General features: G+C 39.6%; 1 protein-coding gene across 1 annotated transcript; it reads left to right on the forward strand.

The window, feature by feature from the left end:
* The first annotated feature begins 9835 nt into the window (after positions 1–9835).
* Positions 9836–17973, forward strand: lpl (lipoprotein lipase). The gene is made up of 10 exons (XM_042417473.1): positions 9836–10085; positions 11057–11256; positions 11883–12062; positions 12516–12627; positions 13538–13780; positions 14498–14740; positions 15571–15691; positions 15962–16144; positions 16293–16400; positions 16633–17973. The coding sequence occupies exons 1-10, from the start codon at positions 9986–9988 to the stop codon at positions 16682–16684; spliced, it is 1542 nt and encodes a 513-aa protein (XP_042273407.1). The 5' UTR covers positions 9836–9985; the 3' UTR covers positions 16685–17973.
* Positions 17974–24734: the final 6761 nt, after the last annotated feature.

Here is a 24734-nt window from a genome sequence, read left to right on the forward strand (position 1 = left end):
AAATGACATCTCCTTCTCACTCATTAGAAATTCCAGAAACTATAAATATGCAAGTATGTTCATTTCAGAAGTTTAACAGTGGGACACAAGATGTCTCCTACTTCACTGTAAATTCCATTCTCAATGTTTGTGCACCGGGGGCTTCAAGTTTCCACATCACACTTGTATAAACTGAATATTGGATCAGGGTTGGCTATCAAAACTAGTTGTGATGTCACAAATCATGCTTGTAGGCCCACCCCTTAAAATCAGATTTTCAATGAGCACAGAGAAACTTTCCACTTTCATAGATGAAAGTGAAAACAGACTTCCGGTGTCAGACTCTGCACATACAGTATTCTGCACAGTGAGGCTCAAACACCCAGCTCTAGGAACAAGAAGCGAAACACATTTTTGACTGTAGGGGGACTTCCAAATTATCCTGCATCAAAAATGTTAAATCCTACTGAGCTTTTTGAAAAAATGTGCTGCGGGATTAATCCTTTCATAAACAGCCAGCCAATCAGAGCCAATTGACATGCCACATCATACTCCACATGTCCAAGAATCTGCCGTACATCTTAAAATGATAAGCATCTGTTGAGTTACTGTAAAGTATGTTTTAAACATGGTACCATCTAGCCACCATGACTCCATCAAAGAGTGAGGATTGTGGATTTTGTCCCCCGTTTCTTGCATTAAAATTTAGGAAAATGGAAGAAAAATTACAGCAACCAGTAATATGTCTGTAGCGTTTTAAGACAGACTTGAAAAATATATTAACCTTTCCTTTAATAACTAAACTACAAAACTCCTATAATCCTGTCACCTTTTCCAGCAGTACTAACCACACACAGTGGATTTTGCACTCAGACTGCTGCTCTGGTGCCTTGAAACTTTTCCAAATGGCAGAGGGAGTGTTACTCAACTTGAAATCCATCAAGGAGGGATGTGTATATATATATGTATAAACAGTTTGACCTCCAGCCTAGACTGAAGAAATGAGGTGAGAAGCTAATGTCTGCAATTGCAAACCCCCCATGGGTGGCGTAGGAGGATGAGTTGAGGACAAGTTGTATGTCAACTCTCCTCCTAGGTCACCTCATGTAACATTCTCATTACAGAATATCACATCATACATGTAATCCAGGATTACATACTGTATATTTATCTGCAACAGGAAATAATTTTGACAGTAGGCGTTTTGATCTTTGTATTCAGATCATGAGTAAACCTACTGTCAGTTTTGGCTTAAAATATTATTTCTAGATATAACTCCTTCATCTGTATGCAACGTCCTTGAGTCTTATCTATGACTGGCTCCAAGTTCCTTTTTCTAGAAATGGAGTTCCTCTCTTTCCCAAAATACTTGCCTCTGTCAAAACTCTGAAGATCATGTGTCATTAAGCATTATTCACAGGATGATGCAGACCGCATATCATCGGGGAAGTACACATAATCATACTGTAAACTTCTTGAATGGTCAAGAAAAAGCATTATATTCCTTTAATTAGCTCTTGTACTGGAGTATAACAGGTATAAACCACAACATGTGTCAATATCCCCTTAAAAATGTGTCAGTGGATCTCAAAGGTTTAGCTTTGACGACATGATCAGTTTGCTTGTTAGTGAGATTTGTGAAAGACTTGTTCATGGTCATTAATAACTCAAGATTACAGCAATAATGTGAATTCTATATTCCATTATATAATATCAAGTATTGTTGTATTTGAAAGGTATTTAAAAGAAGTGTGTGTGATTACTATTGCAACAACACATCATCAGTAGGGTAAAACTAACCTGTCTCACGACAGTCTATCTATAATATCTGCCAAACATGTTTAAAAGCAGCTTTTTTGCACATATCTTTCATATATTGACTGGTGAACAAAATTTCAGTCAAAAAATAATATTAAAGTTTTTTTGGCAATGCAGCTGACCCCCCTCTTCATTTAAAACCTTCAGGTCTGCAGCTAACTTGCAGCTGAAGCAAAAGAAAAAAAAAAAACATGGTTCATATGTGTACATTTGTCAGTTTGCAACAATGCCAACCCTAACATGCATCCACCCCACGATGCCGTTTCAGGAAGAAACATATCAAACAGCAAAAGGAAATTTCAACCATAGTGCCACAAATCCTAAAATCCACGTTAACTTCTGTCATTTTTCTTTTTGTCCACTAGGGGGTATCCTAAACTCATAAATAGAAGTTTAAAGCTGGTAATTTCTGTTTGTATTTTAGGCATGAGGTTGATGTTGTTATGCTTATTAACTGGCCCTGAGTGACACTGTAGAATCAGCTGAATCCATATACTAGATGTGACAATGTTTTGCATCCATGAGGACATGAATGACAGAGCAGGGCTACTTAACCAAAGTAGAAAAGAAAAGGAGACAGACGACAGGGGCATAGAGGACATAATTTGTGGGTGAGAGGATGTTGGAGTTGGGAAAAAATCAGGCCTTTATCCACCAGCATCCCTGTAGCGGTTTGCCTTTTTTCTCTTTCCTCTTGTCCCGATTGACCGCTCCACAACTACAAATAGTCCACCAGATGTAGAATGAAAAGCTTAAAGTCAACATAACCACGACCACTGGGGAGAGGAGAACACAGAGTCTGAGCTAGAGAAGGTCGCAGACACCTCACCTGGACACACACAGACACACACACGAAGGCAGACAAATGTGCATGCAGGCACCCGTTCACACACTCACACCGAGTTCAATGTACAAGGAATGCACACACACATACGGACACACATACCACTGATCCTCGGTGTCACCCCATGCTGTGCAACATCATTTACCCAGATTCTTGGCCTTTGCTAAAATGACTGTGTTTGTTTTCTCTGATGTCTGTCCTGATGAGTCCTCTAACTGAACTGTCTCTCTTTCTTCCTTCCACTGTATACCAATATCTATGTCTATTACACAGAAACACAAGCTTATTGCATGTAGCTGCAAATAAAAATGTAGTGTAACATTTAGCATCTTATTATTTTATAAACAAGGGTTTCCTCCCTGTTCATGCTCATATGAAGAACAATAGCAGGTAATGTGATGACTACAGCAGCCAGAGCGTCGCCCTTGCCGTGCACGTGAGAAACAGACAAACATGGTGGGATTCACATCACATCACACAGCAGGTTGTCAGTATAGTCAACTCTCTTTAGCAGTGGAAACATTTGGGAGTGTAAGGTGGCGCAGGAGGGAAGCTGAGGCAGGGCTGTATGTGTGTGGTGCACGTTGTTTGATGATACACTCATGTACACAAGTTCTTCTGGATGTTAGTCTGCAAGGCATCAGACCTGAGGCCACCGCAGGCGCATCCACCAGGACCTTCCTTGGACAACTGAGAGAAAAACAAAGCTGAGACAACATGCTTAGCGTGTTTCAACAGAACTGAAGCTCAGAGCAACAGCTTGTCCTGCAGGGAGGAGACAGATCTTCAATGTTAAAAAAAAGCAAAAGAGATAGATGGAAATAAATAGTGTGTCTAGATAGATGTGTGGTCTTAGTTCTTTTCACCCTTTCTGTGTTTAAGAATGTCTTCACCAAATGGCTGTCTGCAAGCAAAAACACAATGTCTGATAGAAAAATATAAAATACACGGTCCATCTCTAGGCGTAATCTCATTACAATCATTTTTCTTAAATCTGCATCTAGTTTGACATCAGAGATACAGGACAACATGGACAATGAGGCAAATCCTTCATCTAGAGGAGGACTGCGGTGTTGAAACAACAGGCTTCTCACAGTCATCCAAGCATAACAACCGGACTCCATGCCAGGCTGCTGGGGAGCGGCATGGGAGGAATGATGCAAACCATGTTTCCTCCCTGCCAAAGACATCAATCTCAGGCAGCAGCCAGGCTGATGAAAAGGGAGCAAAGGCCGGACCTGAGCCAAGCCGGGCCATCAAAGTCTGAGACCTCATCATGGGGTGGAAACAAGTGGAACAGATCAAGCCTGTAGTTTACTCCTCAGATTAAGCTTCTGTCAGCAGGGATGGAGGAGGAATGAACATGTCTGATGCAAGAGAGACATTATATTTTGCAGTTTATACTCAGATAAAATTGAGTTGCGACATAATTCAAACAATTTAAAAAGGAACTGAAATGAACATAGCAAGAAATACATGCCTAACTGCATGTTGCCCAGATGCTGGCATCTTCTGAAGCAGCTGAAATAAAGTGGTTATGAAATCTTTTTTTTATTTCTCCTGAGTTACATTAGTGATATGAGACAGTCCAGCCAGACCAGACTGGTGCTGACTGCTGCATACACAGCGACCCCAGAGTCTCCCTGAGCTGACTGAACACCAGCATGACCAGCTGCCTTCATGGGTAAAACATAGGACGCATTCAAGCTTCTGGTCTGCTGCATTCCTCTTAGATAAACCATCGACACACATATGCACCACTGCTTATGTAATGTACATATGTGAAAATGTGGCTTTCGGTGAGAACATGGAAAACCAGCGGGAAACTTTACTGAGCAGATGGTTACTGGAGTCTGTGCTGTGCTCAGCCCGTATACACATAGTATGCATGTGTACTTTATGTGTGCGTATCACTTTCAGGACTCTTTGTGTGCGCTTGTATGCATCCGTAGCAAATGTGTGAATAAGTGTAGGCATTTGTGTAATGGATACAGTGCTTCACATGGAAGATCTGTATGATGTGTCTCTGACCTGACTTATAGAGGACACACAGCAACAGATGTACTCATAAGTTCCTTTGTGTGTGTGTGTGTGTGTGTGTGTGGTTGCACAATATTGTAAATAATATTAGTGTGAAGACAGAATCAGTTGTTTGCATCATGAGGGAAAATGTAGTTGCTATTCATGCTCCTTCCTCTGTACATACTGTATGTACAGTACATGCATGTACACAAATATACATACAGACTCATACATAGCTGCTTTTTTTGTGCACACGCTTATGTAACTGGCAGACAAAATGTCCTTATGAGCTATATAAGAGTTTGGCATCTGTTTCATATACTGTATATCTATATATATATTATACACACACATATATATATATATATGTATACATGTCAAAGGTGATATAGGAGAAGGCTGGTGTTCCTGGCTTCCTACTGATCCCATGAGGTCACCCCCAGCATACATCCAGCCCTCACGTAGTGTTGGCAGAGTAAAACGCACTGCAGCCTCTTTGCTGAGATCACTTCGCTGGGTTTGATAGAGGGGGAAAACAAGGCCCACAGATGTGATTTCATCTGCATCATCTCGCTCGAGAAAACTTTCAAGAATCACATGCAGTATCAGACAAAAGTTTGGACGCACCCTCCCATTCTCTTGAATGAGAAAAGTGTGTCCAAACTTTTGACTGGTACTGTATGTCTAATAAGACAGAAATAAAGGTAGTTAGTTTGGACATTTCTGTACATATTGCATCATGTGTATCAAGATAATAACACCGGACTCTGCTGTCAGCTCATAATGTCTGATTTCAGAATTCCACAGAATCACTGACTCAGTTTGTTTTCCTCCAGCAAAGCTCTGTGTTTGTAGCGGTTGGGGCTGACTTATTTACTTACTTACTGGAGAGTGAGGACTGAAAGGTTCATCAGAAAGACACAAGCAGTTTACAGTGTGCAGTGGATACAAACAAGAGCCACACTCAGTGTATTTTAGATACAAACTCTTTAATGTCCTGTGCAACACAGATTCACACACACACATCATACATCAACCAGTTTCCTCGTTAAACTGCCGGCACGGGCGTGCAACACAACCTCTTCATGTCACCTTTGAATAGAAGAATAAAATATCACCCTCCACACACACGCCTCCTCCTTGAGTCTTTGCTCTTTTATGACCTTGTGTGTCTTTACTAAGAGACTCGTAAAAAGACTGAACTCCCACTGAGGAGCCTTTCTTTCATTTTGTCCTGCCTTGCAAATCTTTTCCCCTCTTTTAATGGACTTCTGAATGGGCAAATTATGGCTACAATCCACTAATTAGAGCCTTTATGTTTAGCTTTCATGCCACGGGTAAAATGTGAAATGAACCTTGTTGATGGTAATTCATGAGTTTCTCTACCATTATTTACTCTCTCCAGCTGGCTTCAAGATCCCAGCAGAATTTCCCGAAGGTCTTTTTCATCTCCTGTTGCGTCTGGACAGTGATGGCAATGAAAGAGAGTGGAAATAGTCAGATAATAGAGAACGCAGTGAAATGACAAAACAATGAGAGCATGGCCTTGCACATGCAGCACTGTTTTCTGCATGGAGTGAAGAAGTTAGATATATACTGTATGTACTGTATGCACACATACCGCCACACTGTACACATTAATGCGGGGATGGTGGAGATGACAAATCATGAAAAGAGGTAGAAGAAGAGAGAAGAAAACAGTTTAAGAAAGAAAGGAAAAGATGAAGGTGCAACCCCAGATCAAGATCAAGCCACATTACCATTAAAGATCCACAGAAAACATGTAGTAAACAAATAATCAGCAGCCACACGTACTGTCTCCTGGCTGTGGATGTAATGCCTCATTTAGTGTGTAGGTCAGCCCGAGCCACATACTGTACACACATGGTGTAACCTCTCTGAAACACAAGGGGCCCCTGCAAATTTGCTCCTCAGGAATATTTATGCTGCATCGTCCTGTGAAACCGAATCCCTCTTTTCCGTTTTTCCTAGAATCAGCCTCCTTGGTGAGTCATCAGAATGGACGTTTATATCAAGGGTTTCACCATTCAGGGGGGTGTGAGAGCGAGTGTGAGCTTAAACATACGTTTATGAGCTTTGTGGCTCACTGTGTGTGATTTTGTGTGGCGCATCAGTGACTCTATGTTGTTATGATTAGGATTGGCGTTACAACTGTGACTACACCTGCATAGAGTGTTTTCTACAGTGCTCTGCTCTTTTTAAATCCTGTAAACACGTGTAAACACTGGACACCTGGCAGACGAGAAAGAAAGAGACACAGATAGGGAGACAGATGGAGTGTATTTATCACCAATTTAAATATTTGCAATAATTTCTGCAGCTCCACGTGAACCTTAAACAGCCATAAAGAGCCTCCCAGCAGATTCATAGAAGTAGTCTGTGGAGCTCAACGCTGTTTGCACTCAACATATCGTAACGGCTCTGCGCTTTCACAGGCCGCAGCCAACATAATCTGTCAGAACTGCAAACAGGAATGTGAAACAAATGCCTTTAGGTTTATGGTTCAGATGAAAAAGCAGCAACAGCAGGAAAGGGAAGGAATTCCTCCCCAGCAGGAAATCTATGTTCTCTCTGCAGTGATCTTTTAATTTCCTCAGCAGATCTGAGGGTCAAAGCCAAACTAATTTGAGTGCAGAGGGACTGAATGACATTAAACTGGGACATAGCGGATCTGCATGCAGGCCAAAACACTAGAGGCAGTTTTGGACCATGTGTCTGTATACCTGTCTGTTATTCTCAACTTTTTAACTTGCTGCATTCCTTCTCTCGAACTCTCTTGCTGATAATTCCACCAAGTATTAAACAACTTCCAAACTGAGATTTACTCTGCATTTCCTCTGGAAGAACTCCTCTTTCATGAAGCTATACGTCATTTCCACAGTGTTGCCTAGCTGGGTGTATCTCATACAGGATATTTAACAGTCACGCTCAAGTATCTCTGCCCTGTCGTTGATCGTTGTTGGTGTCCCTTGGGGTCGAGTACTGAGACCGCAGTGCATGCTGAGATCACAGACTGAGGGATGGGCGTCGCTCTTTTCTTTAATCACTGGGTTGGGCCTGCTGGTCTGGCTATAAGCATCACCTTCCTGACAATCACTGGCACACACACACATATATACAGATATATCTAAACATACTATTTTTAGAAAATGCAAATGTGTTGGTTACTGAGGGAAACACTTTCAGGGTCTTTAATGAAGGAAAGTGAATCAGTTTCTTTATTTGTCCTTTATCCTTCCAAACTCAGTGTCAGTCACTGCACTCCAAATATGAGGAAGAACGTTAGAGTTGTCTTTCTCGCTTTTTCTGCAGGGTTTTAGCTACAACATCTGCTTACAGTAACATTTGCCCATAGTGTCCCTCTGTAAATCAAGACAATGTAGGAAACAAAGGAAACAACATGGCCTTCCCTCTGAGTCATGTGATATCTTAAGCCAAATCTCATTTAGCGTGTCCGATTTAGAAAAATATTTCCGTAGATTAAGATAGTAGGGGGGCATGCTTCACGTTTAAAAACATGGATATTTTATCCTTTAATATCAAATGTGGTATGAGGGTGCTGACACCAGAGAACATACAACAATATTATCATGGAACAATATCTGGGCTATAAGTCAATCTGTTTTTCACCCTCTGAGAGATAACAGAGGTATAACTTGTTTCCATGCAGTTGTTTTGGCATGAAAATCAATTCAATTATTTTTTATTTTAAAAGGATGCACATTAATCAACATTCAAACAGATGTAAATGTACCCGAGTTAGCCAAAAGACTAGTTTTCATTGGCAGCCTTCTTGCCTGATGTTGTTTGGCATCCAAGAATAATAAAAATGATATAATATACATCATTACAAAACTCAAACACATGATCTCAGACACATATCTATTCTTATCCTATGCATGTTTTTGATTTCTTTACTGCCCCCAAGTGTCACAAAACAGTTTAATTGCCACCATAAAGAACACACTATGTCTAAACATCTTGTTTTCATTTTGCATGACATGATATGTAACAGGAATGTGTTTTTCTTTATTTTTCTTTAAGTCTTAAAACATTCAAGCTTCCTTTTTTTTATACAACGAGACAGCATAAGACAAAGCACTGTGGTATTGTTTTTTTATCCCGCTATGCTTTATCATTGTTTCTGAGATGTAGACTGCTCACCAGTGGTGAACCAATGGGAGAGGGGACTTGGTATCACTCCCCACACTGCTCACAAGCTCTGTCTGAGATACTCACATCTGTCCCGGCCTCTGACAGGTGACTCAATAAAATAAACTCGTTTAAATGTCATGTAATAAACTTCAAAGATAAGTCAAGTCAACAGCCCAATATCACATTAAAAAATTTGCTTCAGGGGGCTTTAAAATCTGTGCAGCAAAACAGCATCCTCTATCCAAAGACCCTTGATTCGGCTAAGAGAAAACTCCCTAAAAAAACCTTTAATGGGAAAAAATGGAAGAAAACTTATTTATTATCATTAGACACCTACTGTGAGTGGCCTGCATTGTTATATTCTGAAAGATAAGTAATTTAAATAATAGATTTCATCCAATCTGATGAATTTGAACACCTTCATCTCTGTATTCACTGGATATGATACAATATAATATCTTTGTTGTCCTGCGAACACCATACATCTCCAAAACAGATTTGTTTTCAGCTTTGTGGCAATGCATTCTAAATGGTTTTTAAATAGTTTATTTACCTTTAAGAGAAGGATTTTAATCCACCTTTACACAGACCTGCAGGACTTCATCCAAATCTGGAGATACATGGCTTTCATTGGACAGTGATTGACTCAAAATGTGATAACGCTAATCGTGTGTGATGACACTAATTCTGGCTTTTTTTTCGTCATCTTTATCTTTATAATTATGGATCATAACAATAATTTCACAAAGAATATGTACATTTCTCCACAATTTCGCAAAAACCAAACCACTTGTAAACTGATGTTTGATAACATTGATGGTAATTAAAGTTATTTGCGCTGCAGTCAGTCAGTCAGCTCCCCTGTGTGGAAGATTGTGAATGATTTCCTCACGATGATTCAGAGCTGGGACAAAGTTTAAACTCCGCCCTCTAACCTCCAACCAATCACGTGTAAATATTCAAATGAGCCACCCATAAAGATGACTTGGAGCGGCAACTGTGACAGACCTTAAGAAACTTCACTCCTCTGACCGGTGCTCTGTGTTAAATTTGGATATACGACTATTCGACTAACTTTTTATTCAGGACACCTTAGATTGTTTTTTTTTTTTTTTAAAAAAAAAAGAAACAACACTTGTCAATAACATGGGAAAAGAAAATATCTTTTTTTTGAATGTTTGGATAATTTTTGGAAACATCTTTGCAACTTTTTCTTCTGACCCTGAAGTCACCACTGCTGTGTTTGGTAAGATCGACCTATCAGTAGGCTGTTGTTTACTTTGTGATACTGTTTTATAGCAGGTTACATTTCTTCCTGTAATGATGGTGATGATGATGATTCATCTGCAGTTCTTATGAAGTAAACATATCCGGGAAGCAGGTTAATTAATGCATGCTGTTCCGTGTTGACCGACAGTAACCCCGTGAAAAAATTTCATAGTTCAAGTCTGCAGGTCTGCATCCCATTTCATCCCATTCAGCTCCATGCGCGCATGAAGAAAAGCCGCGGCTGCAGACCCTTTTGTCTGGAGAAAGAAAACATTAACATTTGAAAAAGTTGTGTTTTTTAATTGAAATACAATCAGATTATTTTCGATGCTGCAATACAAAAACACACCAGTATTAAGTGTTAATTGGAAATACATAACATCCATAATAATGGCATTTCTCCACTTGAAACCTTTGATTTTTGTTAAGACGCTTGAAGCTACAAAACTGGACTCACTGAAAGAATCGGCTTAGTTTAGAGGTTAAAGTTTGCCCAATCTCATTTCTTTAAGGGAATCCAGATTCTTTGCAATATTTTGAGTCTTTAATAAGACTTTTGTTGGTAGAAATGCAGTGGAGACGAAAGGGGGCGACACTGCCATGCTCTATGTCCCTACACTGGTGACATTAGTGCCCACTTAATGTAATATAATTGAACAGAGCAGGGAGGATTCATAATTTGGAAAAGTTTGTTGAAAACAGTTTAATGTCAGTGGGATTAGTTAGTCTGGAAATTTTGCTAAAAAAAAACAAAAACAAAAAAAAACAAACAGAACATCAGTGTTTCAAATTGCTGCATGGCTGTTACATGTCCACTTTATAATTATAAAGTGTAATAATAAAGTTATAAAAAATTGCTCATAATCTATTTTTTGTGCATTTGACAGTCCTCAGTAAGTCTTTCATGCCACAATAATCTACTGTATACTGTCTATTTGTCTGTTACAGTAAACAGCACCACAGATCCCCTGCCGACCACTCCTGAATGGATCACAGACTACACTGACATTGTGTCCAAGTTCTCCGCGCGCTCGCAGGACATCCCAGATGAAGACATGTGCCACATTGTGGCCGGCAGGCCTGAAACCATCACAGAGTGTGAATTCAACCCAGAAACCCAGACCTTCATTGTGATACATGGCTGGACGGTATGTCAAAGTTAATGTATTTTATGTTAAGTTTCATCAGCATGCATTGCTGTAGAACGTCATATTAAAATCACAAGTTTCTTATCAGCCTCTCTAGGTTAAGATTCTATTTGTATATTAAGTTTGAAAGTGCACATTTTTGTTTTGGTGCTCCTTGACAAAGTTGACAAAGAAAAACTTCTAATGCTCCTCTGAGACCAAGATAGTTATGTAGTGAAGATATGTCACATGAACTATTTGAAATGTACATGTCTGGGTATGTTGCATAAACAAAAATTAAGCAGAGTTTGAGTCTTGCCAAAAAATGTTGAAACAACCAACTAACATATAAATGTTGAACCATGTCCAAACAACAATTCAATGATGATCAGTGTAGCAATAAGTATACATCAAAATTCACATTATTTCAGAGAAGCGAGGCCAAGAGCGATGTGCAAACAGTCATCTCCTCCTATAATGTGATTTGTGGTCAGTCATGCAAGGATTTAAACTCGATGACACCTTGGCTCCTCTCCAACCACCAAACAAAGAATAAGGGCAAAGGCCAGAATGAATCATGCCATACAGCAGCTGACCTCAGAAATGTGTGTGATGGTATGTGTGTGTGTGTGTGTGTTACGCTATAGGTAACAGGGATGTTTGAGAGCTGGGTGCCCAAGCTGGTGTCTGCCCTCTTCGACCGGGAGCCCAGTGCCAATGTGATCGTGGTGGACTGGCTGACCCGCGCCAATCAGCACTACCCAACCTCTGCAGCCTACACCAAGCTAGTGGGCCGTGATGTTGCCAAGTTTGTTACTTGGCTCCAAGTGAGTGTTTTCACAGAAAAAAGTCCAAGCTGGTTTATATGTTTTCCTCCTGGTTATGATTTTAAACTCCCTGTAAAGGCATTTTACAACCGTGTCTGAGACTCCCAGCAGCCTCTCGTTACAAGTCTCAGTATTTAGTGGAGTGCAGCTTTTGTTTGAATAACTTCAAGGCAAAAGGGGGTATTGGCAAGTGTAATGCTTTCATTTGTTTGTCGACTCTTTATGTGACTTCCAAATTTAAAACTTGCAAGGTTTTGGCAAAGCATAAGAATACACAAAATAATCCGTGTCCTGGATTATCTCCCAAACTCTATTAAGACTTGAACAGAGTGCTGCAGAGCTCCGCTAGGCACAGCCTGTAATCAGTTTTAATCCTTTAATCAGTACGTAGGACTGTTTTAAGGCATGTCAGCTTGTTCTTCTGACACATCCCATCCATCTCTTCCCTTTCAGAAAGAGCTGCAGTTGCCCTGGGAGAAGATTCATCTGCTGGGTTACAGTCTGGGAGCACATGTGGCTGGAATCGCCGGAGACCTCACCGACCATAAAATCAGCAGGATCACTGGTAAGGAAAGCCGCACACTCATAACTCCAGTGCAGTCATTTATGCAAGCTTATAAAGATCAATGCGTCAGCTAACTCCCTTTGTCAGCAGAGCGTTACAAATGCATCGTCTGCACACTCTAAATATAGATCGATAGTACAATCATGAAAACATAAATACTGATAAACTCAGTTTGAATTAGTCACATTTTATAGAAGTTGATATATTAGATAAAGCTGCACTTTTTCACATAACGCAATTCAAGTGTTAATTTCTGAACAAAAAATACACCATTAGTTGTTGGAAGTACAACATATTTAGTTGATATGATTATTTAAAATAGACTTGTTACCTCCACTTTACAAATACATGAATGTGTGTTTTAGCTATAAGCAAGTTCAGTCTCTGAGCCAATGAATTAATGCGTGCAAACATAACACACTGTACTGTAAAGCAATGTATAAGATCTATTCTTAACAGACCTGCTCGCGAGAACAACTCAGCGCGCCAATGAAATATAATCTGTTGGCCATTACATTCCAGGCCTGTATTGTATGTGTGCATGTAGCCAGTTGGTGCCAGTCTGTGGGTCCAATCCCCTTTTTGTCACTATGAAGTTTATCCAGCTTCGAAATCTCTCTGACCTGCTTAGAATAATAGTATGTTTATTGTGATCTGAGGCACCCATTAAGAGCCCACAATCACTGCTTCACATTGTTCTGAGCTTCAGCGGCTCTGCAGAGCTGCACAGGGTGAAAAGAGGACAAACTAAATTTATATTCAGATGTTTTCACGTACAGAGGAACAACTTGATCTGTCTGTTCTTTTTTTCTGATTTTGTCAGCATCCACATCCTCTTTCCTCATGTGGAATTGTGCACAATCAGTACAAATAAATCCTTCAAAAAGTAAAACACATTACCTCATTTCAGGTCTGGATCCTGCTGGCCCCACCTTCGAGCACGCAGACAATCAGAACACCCTGTCCCGAGACGATGCCCAGTTTGTGGACGTCCTGCACACTAACACCAGGGGCTCCCCAGACCGCAGCATTGGCATCCAGAGGCCTGTGGGCCACATTGACATTTACCCCAATGGAGGCACCTTCCAGCCAGGCTGCGACATCCAGAACACCCTGTTGGGAATTGCACTGGAAGGGATCAAGGGCCTCCAAAGTATGTCATCCAAACTCTTCCTGCTGTTTGTTCTTCACTGCACTTCTGCTTCAGATGATGATTTTGAGATACTTTGAATTCAATTTATATTACATTATACATTCAGTGTTGAGTTTACACTTCAGCTAGATGTTGGCCTGAATTGTCATTTATTATTCAAGTGTCACATGATTTTTTTGCTACAAGACTACTGAGGCCAGAAGGGACTGAGTGTGTATCACAGTTTATGAGTTGTGCAAAGTTGTCTTTAAGGCAGATTTAGGGAGAACTTCTTACTCCAGTTGCTTAGATCTAGCAATCTTCCACACCTTGTTTGTGTGACAAGCTGCACCATAAATACACATCTCTACCCAAATTAAGTGAAAGGTTGTAACAACAGTGTTGTAAAGATAGGATCAGGTATTTATATGGTGTCAACAGACTTTCTATAAAAGCTATCAGGGACACAATTACAATATGTTTTGCCTCTAGTCATAACACAACCACAGATTCGGTTTTGTGTAGAGATGAAAGCCTTCCTTGATGTTTTGCTGATTCACCCCCTCAGCTTTTTCAACTGAGCAAGGCAGAACTAAGTGAGACATGTAATGAAATGTTGGTCATGCTGACATGCAGAGTTGTAAAAGCCATGCATAGGGAAGACATTTTCATTGTTGCATGATGTCATTTGGGAGATGACACAGACGTTTCACAGTTTCTGTATTCTGTGTGCTACAGATATGGACCAGCTGGTCAAGTGTTCCCACGAGCGCTCCATCCACCTTTTCATCGACTCTCTGCTGAACATCCAGCAGCAGAGCATGGCCTACCGCTGCAACTCCAAAGAGGCCTTCAACAAGGGCTTGTGCCTCAGTTGCCGAAAGAACCGCTGCAATAAGCTCGGCTACAACGTCAACAAGGTCCGCACGACCCGCAGTGCCAAGATGTACCTCAAGACACGTGATATGATGCCATACAAAGGTAAACACCAGTTTAAAAAAGTGTAGCACTTACTGTAGTAGGAAGAAATACCTTCTATGGAAAAGTCTGCCTGGATTTATGTACTTTTGCAGGATTACTAGGAGTTGAGTTAATTGATGCAAATGCCTAAATTGGAGTAATCCTCAGTGTATGAGCTACTGTTGTTGAGTGTGCTTAGTGTGGATGTGGCTGCTTGAAGCTGGAATATATGAATAATACTACAGTTAGAGTTGATACAAAGAGACCACATACAATATGTGAACAGTAACACAACCATAGATATCTAATGCAAGCACACGTGTACAACAAGTGGCAAGTATTCAGAAGGTCACATGAAGAGGAGGTCATGGATATTTTAGTGCCAACGTAATGCAACACCACTGCATTGCACTGCTACACTAGCAATGGAAAGTTTATTTAAGAATTACATTTTGGCATAAGTCCACAGCATTGCCATTGGACTTAGATTATCGGTTAGAGATGTAAAGGCGTGTTGAAAGCGTAGCCTGTTTAGTACATAATCATAGGAATATATAACAGTGTGTGTGAATTAATCTAGACCAAACACATCTTAAGAGTAAAAGGGTTTAGCACAAATCTGTGTTTAAATGCAGCACTGTGACAGTCACATGAAGACAGAGAAGGACCAAGGTTACATAAAGGCTTTTCTGGTATTTAACTAACTTTAAGTAGTAGTATAAGGGATGCTGGCCAGTCCATGGGAACTCTCACACGTATGAGAGAGTGTAACTAAGCTGGAACTGGCTGGAGATACAGCAGACTCACAGTGTAAACATATCCTCAGTAAACTTTTTCCTCTTCTCTTGCAGTTTTCCACTACCAAGTGAAGGTGCATTTCTTCAGTAAGGACCAGCTGAGCTTCACAGAGCAGCCGGTCAAGATTTCTCTGTATGGAACCCACGGAGAGAAGGAGGATCTTCCCCATGTCCTGTACGTACATTAAACAGTTCAATGTGTTAACATCAAACAAACATACACACCTGCACATGCACATACTGTATCTTTATATCTTGCATAGAAACAGTAAACAGATGGTCAGCAAGAATGTCTCCAACCATCCTGACTCTAAATAAAGACTAAAAACTCACTTGTGCTGCATACATCACACACACACAAACATGCCAGTGATGCTTCCATGTAGAGGACAGTCCAAGTTTGAGCTCCTGACCTCTGAATGTTGCTCTTCCTTCCATCCTGCAGGCCAGTCATGAACGGTAACTCCACTTTGTCCTTCCTCATCACCACGGACGTGGACATTGGAGACCTGATGATCGTGAAGATGCGCTGGGAGAAGGATGCGATCATCAGCTGGTCAGACTGGTGGGGCGCCAGCAAGTTCCACATCCGAAAACTGCGCATCAAATCCGGCGAGACCCAGTCCAAGTGAGTTCAGAAATATATGATCAACTGGAATAAACTAGAATAGATAAAGTGACATTTATGTGCTTCAGTCTGGTGTTTTTTTTTCTTCTTTTAAATTTCAGTTTTACTTTAAAATGTTTTGATTGTTTTTTGCCACGTGTGATTTCAGGGTGATCTTCAGTGCGAAGGAAGGGGAGTTTGCCTATCTCGTCAGAGGAGGAGAAGATGCAGTCTTTGTCAAGTCAAAAGAAGACAACATGAGTCGTAAAGAGAAACTGTAAGTTGAATAGTAGCTTCCTTTTTATGGAGTCTGGAGTGTGCCACCTAAACAAATACTTTTTGTTTAGTGACTAGTTAAATTTACATTTTGATTTTGGTGAAAAAAGGTTTTAAAATGTCACACTCTAGACTCAATTTCCTCCTATGATCACATTTGTCCTAACATTAATGAGCCGCAACCCTAAGAGACTGTCTGACTCCTTCTCACTCTTGTCTTTCCTTCTTTCCAGGATGCACAAGCTGAAAATGCAGGGCAGTCTTTTTGGGCAGAACAACGCTTGAAGTTGCACTTGAACACAACCTGCATCATGCACATCATCCATCTCTACATACATAGCCAAAGATGGACGGCGCAACACTGGGAAAGCCTTTGCAAGTAACTGAACACATACTGAATGATGCGTTTTTTGTCTGATTCTTCCTGTTTTGCCTTTTGACTTCAACACCCAGTGCAACCAACACAACCTCATCACAGTGCTGGAGATCAGTCCGCTCATCAGCTCTCCCATCGCTATTTTCTACTGCTGAAAAATGTTACAGGTTTCTTTGTAATGATGTGCTCACATTTCACAATTTTACACTTTGAGTAGCTTTTGCTGCATATCTTTGTAATCATTTGTTTATGCTTTTGTATTCCATATGTACTGTTTATACTGATTTTGATGTATTTGGTGTGTTTCCTTTGCCTATGTGAACTTGGATTATTGTTTATGCATAAATGATTCGGAGTGACAGGCATAATGTAGGCACATCTTTTTGTTTTTTGTAGTTTTTTTTTTTCAATGCGCAAAATGATCTTTTTGTCCCTAATGTTTGTCTGTACCTAACCACTAATTGCCAACAATCGACAGGGACCAAAGAAGTATTGACTATCTACTGAACGGAGAATTACAGTGGTCTTTGTAAATAGCTTTTTTAATCACTACTATATATATTTTTTGAATATGAGTTACATGTTAATATCTGATCTCTTGAAGCCTTGCTTGTTCTTTGATTGCGTTTTGGTTATTGTGTCACTGGTCACTTTAAAAGGCTCTTTGTCCCCTCAGCCATTTTAATGTTATGGTCACTGAGATTGCAGGCTAGCAGGTATATGCATTTTTTGGTTTTGTTCTGAGGTCACTTCTTAACTGTTCCTCTAATGGTTAAATGCCCCTTAAATACTTCATGAATGGGTTAGGGAAACACTTTACCTCAAGCTCAGTCTACAATATGCCATTATTTTGAAAGGTCAAACATCACAAAATTGCCAATAAATATGCAAGCCGTTGTAATTTGTGATGGACTGGCCTACATGATAGCCATAATACATCTCAAAAATACGTCATATTGTATTTATTGAATGTACATTTATATATTTGTATATTAAGCTGTAATATATTTTGGCAGGCTCCCATTGTCGTCTGTATTTTTATAAATGAAGCATTTTGTGATTTATGCACAAGGCTTGGGAATGATTTATCAAATTGGTCTCCATGCCAGCTGTTGAGTGCATTTACTTTTATGAACTGAAATGCAGTGCACTGTATAAAGAGAGAGCCCAGGATGGTTTAATAAAGATATAAACTACATATGCCGATATCCCTGACTGTTCAAGTTTATTTTAGCTAATAATTACATAATTAAATCATCAAAATAATAATAATAATGATATATGTACCTTCTTTTGAGTTCAAGTTGTCATAGACGAGAAACATGCCTTGAACATGAAAAAAACATGGCCAACAACATCCACAGATCTCTGTGTCGCATGACAGAATAATCAGAGAAAAAAATCTGCATGGTAGCTCAGTGATACTGAAAATGGGTGAAAATATGTTGGTGAATAAATTGAATAGAATGAAGTTCTTGAATATGAGAGTAAAGACAGGAATTATTCCAGCTCCCGTAAAGAGAGTTTAATATAGTTACAAACGTTTGAAGAGTCTTGTTCTGAAACTGGATCTGCAGCCTGTCAATAAACTGTACAGAACGGTATGTATCTTTAAGATCTCACTAACACATCAAATACATTTCACACTTTGTCCCATGGTGGTATACCCTGACAGCTACTGGATTTACTGCTGTGAAATTTGCCAGACATTCCTGGTCATCAATCAATGAATTTCAATTACATGAGATCCAGTCATTTACTTTACGGCCACCAACAGGACAAAATTTCCACTTGCGCAACTTGCATTTAAGACAACTTTAACGGACACATTCCTGTGAGCCTCAGTTGTACATTTTGAGATTATGCTAACATAGCATGTCAACATGATTTGTAGATCTAAGCCTGACACAGCAAATAAATCAGAGTCAACCTAAATTGGTCTCTTCACGGAGGATAAACCCTTCTGATTTCAGTAACCACAGCTTTTTTTTGGCGAATAAGCAAAAATGTGACTTATTAGATCATATAAACAATATGAGGACCTGCTCATCAAAACATAGCTTTTAGATAAAAGGGGACCTATTCTGCTTTTCCTTATTTTCAATCATATATATAATGTTACAATGTTGGATGTTCATATTAAACGTGGCCAAAGTGTCAAATAATGAGCTAAACGTATGTAGAAGTAATCCCTGTGAGTAAAAAGCACCGGCTTCAGACTGCTTTGAACACTTGGCTTCCGACGTTTTTTTCTACTTTCAGCTGATGTCGACTCATGACGGATTTCTTTATATTGTCATCTGCTCCACGCAAAGCATGCAAGATCAGTGCTCTGCTCCGCTAACATTATGGCATTTTTCCATTGTATTGGGGGTAGTCATACCAAGCCATGACTTCAGTCGAGCTAGCACGCTGTGAGTGTTTTTCCATTACAGAGCAAATTAAAATAAGGAGGTGTGTTGGTTGTCTGCTGCTCTTCATCAAACATCATCATCACTGTGGCTCTCTCTGCTTGTACTATTCCTCCCTGCGTTATTATTAACTGATCCGCTGAACAAAGAGCTCCAAATTTCTCCATATGTTGTTGTGTCGACTCATTTTTAGCACCACTAACAAAGCTCTGCTAAGTCGGTGAGGAACATGTTTAATTCCATGTTTTAATAAGAAGCATTAAAGCAGGAAATGTTGGGTTTGCATCAACAGTAACTTGACATGACACTGATATGGCTGCCCCTCGGCAGACTTCCTGAGGCTGGCCAATCAGAACAGAGTGGGGGTCTTAAAGAGACAGGAGCTAAGTCTGCCTGTTAGAGACAGAGGCTGAACTGAGGGGCTGCATAAAGGGACGTATCTCTCTATATAAAGCAAGGAATCTCTGTCTGTATGCATGTATGTATGTCTGTATTTATGTTTGTCCTTCACATATCTTGAAATCCATTCATCATCACTTCATACCTGGTGGACATTTGCTGGGGATCCAAGTTTTTTGGATGAGCCATTCTTGGGAAATATTCAAAAAAAATCTCATAAACAAAGCTGATTTGCTTCTTCTTCTGCACGTGAAGTCAATGAGTGGAAATACGGACAGCGTGACTCTGTCATTGCAACCCACATTGTTGTTGGAGGTGGGATTACATCCATAGTGATAATGACTTGAAAAAGTTTGAGACTTAAACTCTACTATTAAATTGCGTACTGAGAATGAAACTTAGCATGTATGTTCAAGACTTACTGCAGGATGTCTCAGACACGTTTTGAACGGGCACTGCAGTTCATTTAACTAAAAAGCAAGGAATCTCTGTCTGTCTGTCTGTCTGTCTCTCTATCTGTGTGTCCTTTGGGCTCTGACTTGACATCACACTTGGCGGGTGTACTGCTGAGGAACCAAGGAAATGCAGTGTCGAGTGTGAAGTTGTTTAACATGTGACATGTTTAATAAACTTTGAGTAAACAAGTGAACAGTGAGCCACTCGGGTCCATGTCTGAGAGCAGTGGGGGATGTTTGATATAAACACCGTCACATCACAGTGGGGTGGGGCTTCTCGGCTCTGACTCGCTGAATGGAACAAAGTCACTCGCCCTGCTCAGTTAAACTGCCTGAGAGAGAAGATCGAGCACACATAAGAGAAAAAGGCAGAGGCAGAGGGAGTAAAACTAGCTGACAGGAGCACAAACACGTTTGATTGACAGCAGAATCAACCAGTGGAAGGCTGTAAACTGCTTCTGCAATTCAACCTCAGTTTAGTCTCACTGGCGAAGTTTCTGTCTGAATTTAATCCATTTCATTTATTAATTCCTTATCATTTTAATTGATGTTTGTCGACCGATACATACATATGCAGTTCTCCTGAAATAATAAGCAATCGAACGGGCACATTTTGAAGTGGCACTGCACTAGTAAGATAGTAGAAGAAGGAGTTTTTTGAAATGTGAATCATGCAAAGCTACTCTAGTGGCCAAAAATAAGAATATAGAGCTGGAAATGAGCACAATAGGTCCCCTTTAAAACTAGTGGACAGTGGACCCACGTTGTGCTTTTAAGTAGGTTGTTATTGATATTGTGTTGCTGAACTACCTCTCCCGTATGACTTGCAACTTTGCTAACAGTTGTGCTCGTCGCACACAAAAGACGCTGTAGATCAGCCAACATCTGAAGCCACTTAAAGCTCACATCTAACTAATATGTTTTAATAGTACAGGATTAGAGCTGGTTGTTATCACTAAGCCAGCTTTGCTAAAAATTCAAAACATATTACCTAACACTGAACCAATCCACAGTATGAAAAAGAGAAAAAAAATGTTGAATATATGATTCCTTGAGTTTGTGGATTAGTTTCTCTGAAAAGAGATTCCCTCATGACTGTGGAAAGGGAGGAGAGGCATTGAGCAACAGTTGGGATCTGGACAAAGTTAATAAACTGTAAAATAGTATGACGATCAACTCATGCTCACTACACTTTTTTATAATGTGTTTTTTTCCAAAACTGGGACAGTGAAGAAATAATGATGCATACTCTCATCTGTACACTTGTTATTCTTGTAATCTTCAAAGAAACAAAAATACTTTTGGCAATTAGGTCTTACTCTGAACTCCAAAAGATATTTTGATCCCCTTATTCTGTACAAATCAGCATTTTATGATTTTCAAACTCATGGAAAGAACATCAGTTTATCTGTTTTGGACAATAACATGGTGACTCTCTCTTCAACCTCCAGGTTCCACTTGCTTTTCCAGTATTAAGCAGCCACTTTACAGATAATTCTTGGCAAGGAAAAAGTTGTTTCTGAGGGGATAGAGGTATAAAACCCCAGTATCTGACCATATTGACATTCCAACACTGGAATATAGTTTCATACACAAAATATACGACATGTGTATGACAGATGAGAGTTAAATAAGAGGTTATGACTTTGGGTAGAGCTGTCACAACATTACAGAACAGATACAATTGTGAACGTCCAGCTTTTCTCTCTTGGTCACCATGGAAACATTCCCTCATGACTTTGTGTTGGTGGTGGACAAGTTTTGCTGAATGAAAATGAATTAGTCGTGTGCTCATCCACAAACCTTCAGTGGGGTTGGTACTGGATTCAAAAAATAAATTAAACTAGATACAAGAAACTACCACACAGAGTTTGAGCTGCAGAGTTCTTCAAGCAAAGGTTCAAGAAGGTTCAAAAATAGCTTGTTAACAGAAGCATCTTATTTCAGATCATCAGTCAATCAAAGAATATAAATCCCACTCCAGTGTTTAAAAAAAGACAGTATACACTCTGGAAGATTACATAGATTACATTAAAAAATAGCTGTACAAATTAGTTGAAAAACATGTTTTTGCTGTACAATCTCTTGTACATGGCACATGTGCAACACGTGAACATATGCCATTCCTAGAAATAACCTTGGGAAATAAGTCTTGGAAATAGGCGTACATAAAGTCCAAGACATTTTGTTGTCTCCAAACTTTAGGGAGGAGTCATCCACTTTCAGGCCCTCCCTCTGTGTTGGCCCCAGCGTATCTGTGCTGTGGAAGTCTGGCGCCTGAGGTTCACTCCTCAACAACACAGTCTCTCCCCAGCATGGACAATAGGACCCTGGCATCTGTAATGGGAACATAAATGCGGTTATTGCGTTTCAAGGAAAATGTTGTCATGTTCATAGAGGAGTAATTGCTCATTGAGCCAGCTGGTTTTCTGTTCCTCTACTGTACTTAATAGATGAAGTATTAACTATTATAACAGGGCTGTTATTGTTAGAACTACACTTGCAAAAACTGTATACTTCATGTAAAAATAGATTTAGTGAAAATGTGTTCATTATTTCCGGTAAGGACCCTTAATTAAATGTGAATAATCCTCTAAATTCTCAGGCCACATGTACATTGTTTTTGGGAAATGCGTTCACAACCTTACATTAAAGTCCCCCTCCACTCAAAAAAGTGTTTTTTTCCGCTTGTTCTTTCAGTTGGATGTTTGAGCTTGTCTGTGCAGAATGACGTATGTGCAGAGTTTGAGCCTTGAACGCTGTTTTAACATTCATCTGCCAAAAGTGGAAAGTTTCTGTGTGTTCAACGAAAATCTGAGTTTAAGGTGTTTACCTACGAGCATGATTTGTGACATCACAGCAATTTTAGAGCCAATAGTGGTCCAGTGTGCAACCTAAACATTTCTGGAAGGGATCTTTACATTTACATTTACATAAATGATGTTAGCAAACCTTTAACAACATGGGCAAATGGGAATTAATACTGTCATTAAGTTGGATTAAGTTATCTTTTAGGGTTTGTGCGTGTATTGTTCACATTTGGATCACAGTTTGGGCCTTTTAAAAACCATGTTGTAACATTTATTACACAGCTATTACACTAGAATACTGTTAACAGATGATTGGTTATAATACCTGTGGTTTACGGTAACAATTGTCACAATGCCCGCAGAGTTATCTATTCAATCGATCTTCACAGCAACATACTTGTAACTTTTCAACCATTACCTCATCAGCCTCCTGCCCCGTGTACCTTGGCATCTCGTGCTGGAGGTTTTGGCCAGAAATCAGCTGGCCGACCCAAATACTCTTGCCTGGATGTTAGCTCATATTCTGCAGCGGGCATGCAACAACATTTTTGTTAGTGGGTGAAATGCTCTGTGCAAAAGGTCAAAGGTCAAAGTTGTGAAGTAATGGAAACTATACGAACTTGCCATTATAACAGTGTGTGACTGCCAGTTACATTGCAGGTGGGCCAAGAACTTTTGCTAATTGTAAAATAAAATTGTACATGTTACTGATGCTGTAGGTATATTGGTCAGGTCTGCCAACATGTCGCTATGCCAGGAGCCTGTGCACTGCAGCCTGATCCTAGTTGTAAACTTTTACATTATAACAATATGTTGCAAGTAAAATCCCAATATTTGATATTTATTAAGATATTCAGCATCAAATAGTGGATAATGCTCTTTAAAGCCCCCCAAAATGTGTTTAAAATATAAACTATTTCTCTATTACATTATTCATGACTAACTAATAAGTGATAATGAGAATAAGTAAGTGAAAGTTCAGAGGAAAAAACAATACCAACCTTAATTTTTGCTAAGAGTTTAAAAGGAAAAAAACATCCTTGAAAGTGAAAAGTATCTTTCAAAGAACTCAAGAATCATTACATCACCATTATTACACCATTAAGAACAACCAGTTCCTTTTGTAATTAGTAACTACAGACATAACCAAAAGTTGTAAAAAAACAACAGTGTCTGTGATGTGTTCAGCTGGTCTAACACAGCGTCTACTTAACTGGTTTTCTGCCAAACTCAGTGACAGGATATTCTGTTTCCCTCAGTGGTTTCAAAACTAAGATTTTCTCAGGGGGTTCCACAAGGGTCTATTCTTGAGCCTTTGCTTTTTAATGTGCACATGCTCCCACTCGGTAACATTATAAAGAAAAATACTATATCCTATTACTTATATGCAGATGACACACAGCTGTATATTTCTCTGCCTTCTTATGATTTTAATCTTATAAGAAAGCTGGTAAACTGTATTAATGATATCAGCAACTGATGTCAAAAACATTTTAACAGCTGAATAAATACTTGTATTAGGTACAAAAACAGAGACAGGAAATGTATTCACACCTAGAATCTCTGTTTCTACAGTACAGAGAGAAAGTCAGGAACCTAAAGTAATTTTGAACTCTGGTCTTAACTTTGAATCATGTCAGGAATTTAACCAGGACAACTTTTTATCATTTATCAAAAATTCAGAGGATTGATGTCTCAAGCTGACTCTGAGAAGCTGGTTCATGCTAGATTACTGCAATGCTTTCCAAACAGAAAAGCAGCCAGAGTTCTGACGCATGCAATTGAAAACGAACACATGACTCCAGGACATAAATCACATCATTGGCTCCCAGTGCAATACAGAATCACCTTCACAATTCTACTTCTTTAAAGCACTTAATGGTT

Source organism: Thunnus maccoyii, chromosome 7, assembly GCF_910596095.1.
Source record: "Thunnus maccoyii chromosome 7, fThuMac1.1, whole genome shotgun sequence".
NCBI classification, from domain to species: domain Eukaryota; kingdom Metazoa; phylum Chordata; class Actinopteri; order Scombriformes; family Scombridae; genus Thunnus; species Thunnus maccoyii.

Bases quoted from the DNA above. Each gene is read 5' to 3' on its own strand.
- lpl (XM_042417473.1), top strand. From the start codon at position 9,986: ATGGGAAAAGAAAATATCTTTTTTTTGAATGTTTGGATAATTTTTGGA. The intron at 10,086-11,056 runs GTAAGATCGACC...TGTCTGTTACAG, and splicing joins AGTCACCACTGCTGTGTTTG to TAAACAGCACCACAGATCCC. The intron at 14,741-15,570 runs GTAAACACCAGT...CTTCTCTTGCAG, and splicing joins TGATATGATGCCATACAAAG to TTTTCCACTACCAAGTGAAG.